General features: G+C 45.4%; 1 protein-coding gene across 2 annotated transcripts in view; it reads right to left on the bottom strand.

The window, feature by feature from the left end:
* Positions 1-14,054, bottom strand: part of adcy2b (adenylate cyclase 2b (brain)) — a 132,922-nt gene that overhangs the window by 83,631 nt on the left and 35,237 nt on the right. For both annotated transcript variants that reach the window (XM_014177944.3, XM_045709582.2), the window contains exons 3-4: positions 12,377-12,538; positions 261-410 (exon numbers count right to left, since the gene is read on the bottom strand). In XM_014177944.3, coding sequence (XP_014033419.1) covers positions 261-410; positions 12,377-12,538 — 312 coding nt within the window. The remainder of the gene's footprint in view (positions 1-260; positions 411-12,376; positions 12,539-14,054) is intronic.

The raw sequence follows: 14,054 nt of genomic DNA, 5'->3' as shown, positions 1-14,054 counted from the left end.
ACAATACTTAATATGCTTTATACGCTGGAACCCTTTTTGTTCCAGGTAAAACCCTTTTTGGTTACATGTAGTACCCTCTGTGGAAAGAGTTCTACATGGAACCCAAAACGGTGCTACTTGGAACCAAAAGGTTTCTAACTGGAATCAAACAGGGTTCTTCAAAGGGTTCTCCTATGGGGACAGCCGAATAACCCTTTTAGGTTGTAGATAGCATCTGTTTTTCTAAGAGTGTCTATACTGTCTGTGTCTAGCAGGCCTACCTGCTGGTGTTTCTCAAACTCCAGTTTGATGGGGGACTTGATGCAGTTGCAGGTGTCCTGGTAGGTCTGTCTGAGGGCCAGGTTCATCAGGTGCTTATGGTACGCTCCAGCCAGGTTACCACACGTAAAGATAATGATGTTAGCCAGGATCTGATAGAGGAGAGGAGAGGGTATATGGTATAGGGTAGAGGAGGGGAGGACGGGACAGGACAGGGTATATGGTATAGGGTAGAAGAGGGGAGGACGGGACAGGAGAGGATATATGGTATAGGGTAGAGGAGGGGAGGACGGAACAGGGTATATGGTATAGGGTAGAGGAGGGGAGGACGGACAGGAGAGGATATATGGTATAGGGTAGAGGAGGGGAGGACGGGACAGGGTATATGGTATAGGGTAGAGGAGGGGAGGACGGGACAGGAGTGGGTATATGGTATAGGGTAGAGGAGGGGAGGGGAGGACGGGACAGGAGAGGGTATATGGTATAGGGTAGAGGAGGGGAGGACAGGACAGGAGAGGGTATATGGTATAGGGTAGAGGAGGGGAGGACGGACAGGAGAGGGTATATGGTATAGGGTAGAGGAGGGGAGGACGGGACAGGAGAGGGTATATGGTATAGGGTAGAGGAGGGGAGGACGGGACAGGAGAGGGTATATGGTATAGGGTAGAGGAGGGGAGGACGGGACAGGAGAGGGTATATGGTATAGGGTAGAGGAGGGGAGGACGGACAGGAGAGGGTTTATGGTATAGGGTAGAGGAGGGGAGGACGGACAGGAGAGGGTATATGGTATAGGGTAGAGGAGGGGAGGACGGGACAGGACAGGGTATATGGTATAGGGTAGAGGAGGGGAGGACGGACAGGAGAGGGTTTATGGTATAGGGTAGAGGAGGGGAGGACGGGACAGGGTATATGGTATAGGGTAGAGGAGGGGAGGACGGGACAGGGTATATGGTATCGGGTAGAGGAGTGGAGGACGGACCGGAGAGGATATATGTTATAGGGTCGAGGAGGGGAGGACGGGACAGGGTATATGGTATATGGTAGAGGAGGGGAGGACGGGACAGGAGTGGGTATATGGTATAGGGTAGAGGAGGGGAGGGGAGACGGGACAGGAGAGGGTATATGGTATAGGGTAGAGGAGGGGAGGACGGGACAGGAGAGGGTATATGGTATAGGGTAGAGGAGGGGAGGACGGGACAGGACAGGGTATATGGTATAGGGTAGAAGAGGGGAGGACGGGACAGGAGTGGGTATATGGTATAGGGTAGAGGAGGGGAGGACGGGACAGGACAGGGTATATGGTATAGGGTAGAGGAGGGGAGGACGGGACAGGAGAGGGTATATGGTATAGGGTAGAGGAGGACGGGACAGGAGAGGGTATATGGTATAGGGTAGAGGAGGGGAGGACGGGACAGGGTATACGGTATAGGGTAGAGGAGGGGAGGACGGGACAGGGTATACGGTATAGGGTAGAGGAGGGGAGGACGGGACAGGGTATACGGTATAGGGTAGAGGAGGGGAGGACGGGACAGGGTATACGGTATAGGGTAGAGGAGGGGAGGACGGGACAGGAGAGGAGATGAGAAGAAAAGAGAATAGAATACAATTAGTCCTCCTAGAAGAAAAAAAATTATTCACAGACTGGTATATTTTACCAGTCAACCAACCTAACAATTTCCAATAGCATTCCATCGCATCCGCTGTGCATGCAGTCACCTTAGATGTGGACTCGAGACACATGACTTGACATTTGACGACTTGAGACTCGACTTGATTGAAAATTCAATAACTTGTGACTTGACGTCGACTTGCAGGGGACTTGACTTTGACTTGAGACTGATTACTTGAAATTATGTGGCCATGTTTTGTAACGTTTTGGCACTCATTTCGTGGCACAGAGTCTAGGCGGATTAGGCTACTCTCCACGCATCCAGAGACAGTGTAGCACGTTCTCCCAGTCCTCCCCTCCCCTCTCCTTGCAAAAACATCGTCTAGTGAAACTCACACTCGGCCCTCTGATTGGACCAGAAAACTGTCAATCAACAGTCCCTTTGTTTATTCGATCTGGTTACCAACATAGGCCTACGTCAATGCACCACATTTTGTTTAAAAAAACATCTGTTTTCAGAACCAATAAAAAGGCGGGTTCACATATCCAGTTTAGTGACAAGAAAGAGCTTGTTTTATTATCTCCGGTTTAACACATTATCCTGCCTACCTATGTTAATATTATCCATATAAATACAGTTTAGCAACGTGCTTTGGACGCATCTTTGCCAGAACAATAGGTTGCCTGGTGATTTCATTGATCATATTTCAGATAGGCCTAGTTTGGGTGGGTTATAATGATGTACCTCTGTGATATCTGTAACATCACACTACCTTTAATACGTAGCTATGGGATGATGATGTAACATTTTCTGGCGAATTAATTACGATATTTGTGAGGAAGAAAAAGGCCACAGACAGATCATGCTTTCCTTCCGATCCTGCAACCCCCGTTGCATAGAGGTAGGCCGTATGAGCCTACTTGGTCTGGACTCCAGAGAAGATCCAAGGTGACATGATATCCCTAGTTGACATTGACTACTAACATGAATGACTTTAAGCTCAAAATGCTGGTGTGAAACGCAGTTCATTTATGTATCTTGCGTTTTTTAAATGCATCACCGTTTATGGCTGTAATGACAGACTACCTTTGCGCATCGATTGTGCGCGCTTTTTCATTTCATCCTGTGCGCACTTTTCGCTGTGTGCGCGCGTGCATGTCGGGCGCTGTGGTCTCAAGCTTTCAAACGCTCCTTTTAAGGGGGTCGCGGGTCAAAGCGTTAAGCGAATAGAGTGATGATTTGATGTGCAGCTATAGGATCGGGTGCAGCGCCACCGTGAAATTGTAGGGAGAGAAGGTTTCCATAAATAAATATGCAGTTCCAAAACTTGATTAAGAATATTAACTGTTTACTTTGCGAGCTCACCAGCAATGGGGCGTCAATCAACAATTACTAGCATGGGCTTAGTGGTCTTTTGGTATGCCAAAATTGCTTGGAATGTATAATTTACTTATGAAGCTTGCATTTTGAATTTGTTTTTAAAAGTAATTATTATGTAATGAAAATGTTCTGTAGAAAAAAAATATAGAAAGGGCTCTCTGGTAGCCTCGATAAATAGACAAAAATGTTGTGACCTTGGGACAATAAGGTTCTATCTGCACAAAGCGTAGTTCTGAGATATTTAGCATCAAAGCTTTCACATCCCAGATTTCAGAACTTTTTGGTAGTGAATTCTTCTTTCATAACCCACGAAGGTCCTCACCTTAAAGGTACCTAAAGTACAGAGTATCAAAGTCCTGAGACATTTGTACATCAGATTTTGTAGGGGTGTGCAATCTCAGATAGAACCTTTTGGCTCTGACATGTCAATCTGGGTTCAGCTTTACGGTTCCAGCTGACTCTTCTGAGTTAGACATGTTCAGTTTGTAAGAAGACCAGTGGCGACGTGTCATTCAGGGCTGTTTTTTTTTTTTTTTTCCTGTTTTGCAAGTTATTTTGGCATTAATATATGTCACATATCCGTTTGCAAACAATGTCAAAAATAAATAATCATTGAGTTACAATTTTTTCCAACTGCTTACACATGTTTTCAAAACTGTGTCTCCTTTTTTCAAAACTCTACACACAATTCCCTAAACTGCACACACAAAATGCAAAATGCCTCACATCTCCTTCAAAATGTAACGCTGCATTCAAAATGGCATAAACACATGTCAGAATGAAGCATTTGCATCAAATGGCAAACACTGCTTTCATAATAGTACATTTTTGGATATACCATGTAAACACTGTTCTAAATCTAAAGCTCTTTGGTCTTTCATAGGCTTATATCTACATTTCAATACAATGTTCTACAGTGAAAGTAATCTGCTGAGAGGGGTAACAAGTACACTGTAAACACCAATGCAATGTAGAAACAGAAAATATTTATTAGGCCAAACATTACTGTTGTATACAGTAGCATACAACAAAACCATAAACATATGTAAACCAAAAGTATATTCTTCAGAATACAGTAAAGAACACAATTGTGTGTGTGGGGTCCAGGGGGGGCAGTCCAGGAATTGGTGGGGGGGGGGGCAGTCACCAGTGCTAAGCTACGCTTCATCTCTTCTCCGGGCTGGGTCTGGCCACAATACTTCGTCCACATCACAAGATACGTTTTCTCTTGCCAAACATCGAGGGAAGTATCTCCTAGCATGGCATATCCAACCTTGGACAGAGGCAACCTCTATGTCCCCACATGCGTCCTCCATTGCCTGGAGAAGCGGCATGCGGGCATAGGGTTGGCGATCATACACTTTTCAGCGCCAGGCTGAGAAGAATTCCTCTATGGGATTTAGAAAAGGTGAATATGGGGGTAGGTACAAAACTACAAATTGTGGATGGGTGGCAAACCAGTTTTGGACCAGAACAGCCCATTGAAAACTAACATTGTCCCATAAAACCACAAATCTAGCAGGCTCCTGATCTGGATCAGGGACAAGCATTGTGTAAATTGTATCCAGAAAATTGAGCATATGGCCGGTGTTGTACGGACCAAGTGTGGCATTGTGATGGAGGACCCCGTTTTGAGTGATGGCAGCACACATAGTTATATTACCCCCACGCTGTCCAGGGACATTGGTAATTTCCCTCTGTCCTATTGTGTGTGTGACCTGGTGAATAAGTGTAGCATTTTGATTGGTTGTGTTTGGAAAAGGAAAGCAAGTCACTTCCTGTTAGATTTTTGTGTTTTAGGTAGAGAATTGTGTGTAGTGTTTTGAAAAAAGTGTTTTATGCAATTGACAACTGAGTCAAAGGCTGAGAAATAGCTTATGGTTTTGGATATTTGGTGTGTAGTTTTGCACTTTGAGTGAGAGGTTTCAAAACTCGTGTGACATGAAAAGATTTTGTGTGTAAGCAGTTGGAAAAAACTGTAATAGCCGCATACAAACATGGTCTCTTTTGCTTTCTGAAGTAGGGCAGCTCCAAAATGCAGGTGTTTCAGCCTAGCTCAGTGCTTTAGCCTAGCTCAGTGCTTTAGCCTAGCTCAGTGCTTTAGCCTAGCTCAGTGCTTTCTGTGGTGGTGGTGGTGGGGTAGCCTGTGGAAAACACAGAGCGTAGGGGTTGGTAATGTTCTCTAGCTGCGCCGTGATTGGCTCAGTGTTCTGTCACTCATGGGGACACTATGTCGCCACAAAATTTACAGGTAGAGCAAGAAAATTCAAGCCCCTTGGGTGCTGACGTGAACTTACATTAGAAGTGCCCATCCAAGAAGGCTCAAGGTCATTGGCCACAGATAAAATGACATCAAATCACGTTATATCTACCGTAGCTTTGATTGGACTGATCATGTCAACATCATACTTTCAAAATCTTAGCTAGCAAGCTAGACAATTGACCCAGCATCGTCCGGGTTCGGGGAGGGTTCAGCCGTCCGGGATGCCCTTGTCTCATCATGCTCTAGCGACTCCTTGTGGTGGGCCGGACACCGGCAAGCTGACTCCGGTTGTCAGTTTGACAGTGTTACCTCTGAGACATTGGTGCGGCTGGCTTCCGGGTTAAGCGAGCAAGAAGCAGTGCGGCTTGGCTCTCAAATTTTGGCAAGTCCGTAGGGGAGTTGGAGCGATGAGACAAGATCGTAACTACTAATTGGATATCACAAAAAGGGGGTAATGCCATGGGCTAGGAAAGTTTGAAAACATTGGCCATGCTATCAATCCAGCATGACGTCTGCCGTGTTAAAAACAACTGGAAACTCAGAACTGGAAAATCTCAGACTTCAGTGAGTTCAAGACAACTGGGAACTCGGATAAAACTAGGTCTGACTGGGAAAATACGGAAAATAATTTTTAACGGTCATCCAACTGTGAATTCTAAGTCGGGATTTCGGGCCTCTTTCTGGAGCCCACAAGAAGGACCGCCGCGCCACCTTCCTGTTCAAGTGAGCACAGCACAACAAAGTGAGTCCAAAAATGTCTTGTATGCTGCTGCATAAATTATTTAATACGCAACGGAGATATGTATACTGTAGCTAAGAAAGTAATACTAAGTGTATGTTGTGTAGTAATCTGTTAGTAGCCCATGTGCCTCACCCAAATCATTTGTAATGCTTAGTGCTGTGTTGTGTAGTGGCTTTGCTGGCATGCATCCACCCAGAAAAATGTGTTTGCCCCACTAAGATTTACATGCTATTTTACCAAGTTAGTCAGAACACATCATCAAATACATTAAGAAATGTATTATGATCATCAGACAAATTTTTGTCATCACTGAAAAACGATGTGACAACATAATTTACTTGAAGATTTCTGACGTTGTTTTTTTGCTTGCGCGGGCCATTATTGCTGGCTAGACCATACTTAGAGGGAAATGGTAAAGACGTTTTCTGATTGGTCCATCTGTATTTGTGCAGGCTTGTGATTGGATTGCATATATAAGCTTGAAGCGTCAAGTTCAAATGGGTTTATGCAGATAGAACTTTCTAGTTTTTACATAAAATGTACTTTCAGAAATCTCCACAGACATATAAAGAACCATCTAAAGATCTGTTATATGTGACTAACTCATTTCTGACTAAAATGTCAGAGAGAACCTGTGACGATCATCGTAAGGAGTAGACCAAGGTGCAGCGTGTTGAGTGCTCATCATAAATATTTATTATACTCAGAACACTATACAAAAACAACAAACAAAGAAACACGAACGTCACGTTCTGCAGGCTTCACGGAGCAATACAAAAACAAGATCCCACAACACCAGGTGGAAAAAAAACCCTACTTAAGTATGATCTCCAATTAGAGACAACGAGGACCAGCTGCCTCTAATTGGAGATCATCCCAAACAAAACCAACATAGAAATACCAAAACTAGGACATGATCATAGAAATACAAAACATAGAAAAACACCCCCTGTCACGCCCTGACCTACTCTACCATAGAAAATAACATCTTACTATGGTCAGGACGTGACAGTACACCCCCCAAAACAAAAGGGAGGGTAACTAATGTCTATGGCGGCTCTGGTGCAGTACACATACCCTTATCCCGCGGATCCTCCAACAGAGGATGCGGCTCTGGTTCGGGGCGTAACCCCCGCTCCGCCCGCTGAACCCATCTGGTTCTGTGCCACCGGACCGTGGATCATCGCAGGAGGTTCCGGGCTGCAGGCCGTCGCTACAGGCTCCATGACATGGATCATCACTGCAGGCGCCGCGCCTTGGATCACCCCAGGAGGCTTTGTGCCATGGATCATCACTGGAGGCTCGGGGCCATGGATCATCTCTACAGGCTCTGGGCTATGGATCATCCCTACAGGCTTCTTGCCATGGATTATCCCTACAGGCTCCGGGCCATGGATCATTACTGGAGGCTTCGTACGTGGAGCCGGAACAGGTCTCACCGGACTAGGGAATGTCGCTGGAGGCTCTGGACTGGGGAACGTCGCTGAGAGCTCTGGACTAGGGAACGTTGCTGGAGGCCGGGTGCGCAGAGCAGGCACAGGGTATACTGGGCCGTGGAGGCGCACTGGAGGTCCGGAGCTTAGGGCTGGCACAACCCGTCCTGGCTGGATGCTTGCTTTAGCCCGGCAAGTGCGGGGAGCGGGCACAGGACAAACTGGGCTGTGCAGGCGCACTGGCGACACAGTGCGTAGAACTGGCGCAGGATATCCTGGACTGAGAAGGTGAATTGGAGACCAGGAGCGCTGAGCCCGGAAAGTGCGGGGAGCGGGCACGGGACGAACTGGGCTGTGCAGGCGCACTGGCGACACAGTGTGTAGCGCCGGCGCAGGATATCCTGGACTGAGAAGGCGAACTGGAGACCAGGAGCGCTGAGCCGGCACCACCCTTCCTGGCTGAATGCTCAACCTAGCACGGCGAATGCGGGGCGCGGGCACAGATCGCACCGGCCTGTGAATGCGCACTGGCGACACAGTGCGCATCACCGCATAACACGTTGCTTGCTTCTTCACTAGCTCCCCATGGTAAGCACAGGGAGTTGTCTCAGGTCTCCACCCTGACTCTGCCAAACTCCCCATGTGCACCCCCCAAATATTGTTTTTGGGGGTGCCTCTCGTGCTTCCGTCGTTGCCGTGCTCGTTCCTCGTAACATTGCTGTTCTGCTCTCGCTGCCGCCACCTGTTCCCATGGGAGGCGATCCCATCCAGCCTGGATCTCCTCCCACGTCCAGGATCCCTTGCCATTCAAAATGTCCTCCCAGGTCCACTCCTGATCACGCTGCTTGGTCCTTTTGTGGTGGGATATTCTGTGCCGATCGTCGTAAGGAGTAGACCAAGGTGCAGCGTGTTGAGTGCTCATGATAAATATTTATTATTATACTCAGAACACTATACAAAAACAACAAACAAAGAAACACCAACGTCACGTTCTGCAGGCTTCACGGAGCAATACAAAAACAAGATCCCACAACACCAGGTGGAAAAAAAAACCCTACTTAAGTATGATCTCCAATTAGAGACAACGAGGACCAGCTGCCTCTAATTGGAGATCATCCCAAACAAAACCAACATAGAAATACCAAAACTAGAACATGAACATAGAAATACAAAACATAGAAAAACACCCCCTGTCACACCCTGACCTACTCTACCATAGAAAATAACATCTTACTATGGTCAGGACGTGACAGAACCTTATAGTCCCAAGGTCACAATTTGTAGTTGAACGAGACATTGCATGTATAGATTTTTTTTACTTGACTTAAGACTTGACTTGAAGAAACTTGTGACTTGACTGAACTTTCTCTTAGAATGCACGACTTGGACTTGACTCGAGATTTGACACGTTCTACTTCTGAGTCAACTTGATACTCGGACGTTATGACTTGAAACTAGCTCATGACTTGAATATTAGTGACTTGGTCTCACCTCTGGCAATCACAGTGGCATCACACATCAGAGAGACCCCCAAACTGGACCTCATACTGACATGATAAAACTTCACAATGGTCAGCTGGTGAAAAAGCAGGGGAATAGAAGAAGACAGATGCTATAGGAAACTTGAATCGAATACTGAAAGAGTCACCTGTGAATGACTCAATCAAGAGAAATACAAATCTCTCTCTCTCATCTCCTCCCTCTCTCTAACACACACGAAGATGAGACTCATAAAGATAAGGTCAGTGTCTGACGCCAGTGCAGATGAAGTCTCCTATATTCTAATCACTCAATGTCCATCTATACAACTCAATAACACATTATTGCCCTATAAACCTGCCCCAGTACACACATCTTGTTCATTTAGTTCCCCACTAGGTCAACATCAGGCTCATCAAAGCCCTGTAAATAAATAGACACATGTCTTTAGAAGACCAGGCAATATGTATGTTTATTACATTTACGTTTATTTACAGAGACCTCGAAAGGGTTTTTCCAGTAAACCATGGTGTGTGTGTGTGTATGTGTGTGTGTGTGTGTGTGTGTGTGTGTGTGTGTGTGTGTGTGTGTGTGTGTGTGTGTGTGTGTGTGTGTGTGTGTGTGTGATGCAGGCACACAAACATGCACCCTTCAAAGTCTGTCACACGCTCACACACACGCACGCACACACGCACAGACAAACACATACACGTTTCTTTACCTGAGAGGGATTGAGACTGGTTGTGGCTGTGTGTGTGTGTGTGTGTGTACCTGTGTGTGCATGTGCACTTGCCTGCCTACCTGCACGCACACGTATGTGACAGACTTTGTGAGCAACATCCTAGCCTTTTATTTCTGTGTAGGCACTAATATTGTTAGCATTGACCAGCAGTACAGGCGTAATGACGCACTAAGGCCTGCTGTAGCTCCACTGACCTAGCTAGCTTCTGTAGTGCAGATTATTGTGATCAGTTCATTTATTCCGAGGCTGCAACCCAGATGGCAGCCTATCCCCTATGTTGTGCATTACTTTTGACCAGGGCCAACAGAGAATAGGATGCTATTTGGGACAGAGGCTCAGCCTCTAGCCTCGGCCCCAGTCAGTCTTTATAGGACAGTTCATTTAGACTGAGAGCTCTACTCTGGTAATGAAGAGTGTACTGAGGACACACACAGAGTAGAGGGAGACAGAGAGAAAGAGAGAGAGAAGAGAGAGAGAGAAAGAGAGAGAGCGAGAGAGCGAGAGAGAGAGAAAAAAAGAGCGAGACAGGGAGAGAGGGAGAGAGAGAGAGAGAGAGAGAGAGAGCCCCTGGATAGAAGCAGTTTGACGTTTCTTGTCAAGAGTCTTGCCCTGGGGTCAGAACTGAGTGGTTTCCGCTAGGTAGGCCAGGCAAAGTTGATAGGCTCATAAAAAGGAGCTTTTTGGTCTTAATTTAAGGTTAGGGTTAGCAGTGTGGTTAAGGTTAGGGATAGATTTAAAATCAGATTTTATGACTTTACGCCTGTTCCAGCTAGAGACCAATCTGCAGAGCTGCCTCCAGTACATGAGTCATCTCAATAAATGCCAATGTGCTGGATAGAATGGGTCTCCATGAGTCACACACACTCAGTTATTCCAGCTCTGTTCGAGGGCACTCTGTAAAGGTATGAGTCATCATCCGGTGCTCAGACTGACTTACCATTAGGCAGAAGAGGCAATTGCCTCAGGCCTCACATCATCAAGGGGCCTCATGAGCTGGGCATAAAAAGTAAATACACAAATATACATATATAATAAATCAATAAAAATACAATCATTTCTTTATTTGAGCCCCCCCCCCATGTGCCCCTTGAGGCATAATAAATAATAATAATAATTTTTAAATCCCAATCAAAATCCTTCTGTTCAAGCTAGAGATGTCTTTTTTGCATGGTCTGCATCTCAATTCCATCTGAGGGGAAAGGTGGTCGAGCCATGGCGTGTTTGTCAGACCAGGAGATATCCCGAAAATCGGTCTTCTCAAGAAAACGCCTATAGCGTCCGAGTGGATTGGGCTACATACTAATTTGAATGGAAAGATGAGACTCTCACGCCCATGATGGTGTTTTTCTGTTTTGCTCTACGACCCCCACAAGTGTCACGGGACTCGTCTGAAGGTAAACCGGTACATGGGCCGAAAAATGTATGGAGTTAATAGGGCTTTTCCATGTAAAAAAGGTATACAGGTAATTCCACTGTAAAAAATAATAATAATAATCCTGAGCTTTCTTATATCTCAGATATAGGACAGACACATCAAAAACGACTTCCTTTTGATAAAATGTTTGACTATCTGTTTTTCCATGTGTGAATTTGTTATTCAATGTGTTTCTATGGGCAAATATCAGTAAGGCAAAATTCAGTGTTTCATCAAATATTTTTTTATATATTTTGTGGGGATTTCTACAAGGGTCCTACAATTCTAAATCAAATAGCTAAATGATCCTTGGTATGACCATCTTAAAACAATTTCATATAATAGCTTAGTAGAAACCCAGTCCTGGGCCCTTAGACTCTAGGGGGATAGAATATGCATTTTTTTTTGTAAAAAAAAGATTGCTGCTGATAATACTGCTATCGTTGTCACGGCAGAGGCAGTGGACATGTACTGTATGTGTAGCCCATGTATCTGATGCTGGCATGTCATACTATTTTTGGCCAGACAGCATCAGATACATGGGCTACATATGTCAAGACAGAGGGGCGCTGTTTCGCTCTCTCGGAAGCTTCCTCCAGTGAGATAGTTTCAGCCACTTGCGAATTGAAGGAGAGTTAGTGGTTGCACAGTGCACTGTTCAGATGCTGTAATGATTTTGGATGAATGTGCGAAGGTAGCCTACTTTTTGAAGTGATTTGTTTGACAATCAGATGAAAACATCATGCTGGTTGTGTTCATGACACATTAAAAGGTAATACATTTTTACAGTTAAATGTCTTTAATTTAAATCCCATGCCTGGGGGCTCCAAATCATTAAGTCCGCCCCTGGGTGCTCAAACAGCAGATCAGAACGAGTGTGGTGTTTGTGTGTGTGTGTGTGTGTGTGTGTGTGTGTGTGTGTGTGTGTGTGTGTGTGTGTGTGTGTGTGTGTGTGTGTGTGTGTGTGTGTGTGTGTGTGTACTCATCCATCACTTTGCATCCGTGCGTGTGTGTATGTGTTTAACAAATGTGTGTGTGTGTGTGTGTTCTCTTACCTGCCACACCAGTGGTTCAAAGGCCTCTGCAGTAGACGCCAGACACACACTGAGTGTGATTGTGTGTGATAAACATGTGATGATGCTGGCTATGACTGCTCCTCTCATGGAGAACGGCAGCATGGTGTAAACCACAAACACTATGAACAGGAAGAAGGAGACCTGGGAGAAAGGAAGACACAGGATATTACAAGGGGACACTTTAACTTGTTACACCACAAACAGTGTGAACAGGAAGAATGAGATCTGGGAGAGAGGATGACGTAGGATGTTACAGAGGGACACTTTAACATGTTACACCACAAACACTATGAACAGGAAGAAGGAGACCTAAGAGAGAGGAAGATACAGCATATTACAGGGGGACACTTTAACATGTTACATCACAAAAAGTAGGAAGTCATAGGGAGATTCTCAATTGGGGAAAAGTTTGTCCTCTCCTCGACTCCTCAGTCCTCCTCTCCTCCATGACCCAGAAAGTGACAAGTGGTTGAGTGGTCAAGCAGAGTGTCAATTCTTTAGTAGGCAAACAAAGGAGTCTGCTCCCCTCCTTGATTATCTACTTTGGCAGAGGATGCACAAGATTATCCTCGCGGTGTCCACTGTCATTATATCCGCCACACCCTATTTGAATCAGCTGTTGTTTTCTCGAAGGAGAAAAGCATGCACACGTTTTCAAAAATGATACGCGTCTTGTCCTTTTAGCATTAAAATATCTTGCTAAATTAGTTTTTATCACTTTACACATTTATTGTGGGATTCCACCCCTTTAAACATCCTTTGCCTGATGGAGAAGGAGGGTCTCATTTCATACAAGCGCATTTGTTTCCATGTTTCCTCTTCTCGCCTCTGCTCCTCAATTACCTTTGACCTGTTTCAAAGTGGAGGAGAGGACGGAGGAGAGCAAAACAAATTGAGATTCTCCCATTGAATATTACATGGAGACAATTTAGCATTGTTGGATGCAGGGTAAACTTTGAACATTGAGATATTAAAGACATGATAGATCAGACGCATAGTATATAAAGGATTGAGATCTGTAGAAAGACAGAGTGGCTGTGGAATGTGCTGGGTGGATGGGAGAGAGTCACGGGAGTGCGATAGGTGATAGGAGAGGACATCTGTGGATTAGGCGAATGAGGGGTTGAGGTCAGGACGTCAGGAGGTCAGGTCAGATCCCCTGAAGGGAGAAATAATGGTTTATTATCTCTTCCTGTCTAACCATAAGATGTAAGGATTGGAGAGAAGGAGGGGTGTCTAAAGTGGAGTATATATACTTGTGATGGTGAGTACATGTTTTTGGCTGAATTACAGCTGTAAGGACCCTTTGAAAATAATTAAACTTGGTTAAGCTTCTCCAGTGTCCGTGAGTTATTTACTCTGAAAAATTAGAACTTAACAACATGTTACACGATGACAACCTGGGAGAGAGGAAGTCACAGAATGTTACAAGGAGTCACTTCTGTCACTGCTCTCTGTTCCACCAGGCATCAGCATAAACTTTTCTGTGACTCAGTTTGGTCTACTGCATGAATCATGACTAATGGATCAAGTGTGTGCATTAGCCTACCGAGCTAAAGCCTTACATAGAAACTACACCGGCCACATTGTGTGCGAGAGCATTGCAAAATAAATGTACACACACACAGTGCCGTGAAAAAGTATGTTCCCCCTTTCT

Source organism: Salmo salar, chromosome 27 (assembly GCF_965601325.2).
Source record: "Salmo salar chromosome 27, fSalSal1, whole genome shotgun sequence".
Taxonomy (NCBI): domain Eukaryota; kingdom Metazoa; phylum Chordata; class Actinopteri; order Salmoniformes; family Salmonidae; genus Salmo; species Salmo salar.
This window is presented reverse-complemented; position numbering and strand designations above follow the sequence as displayed.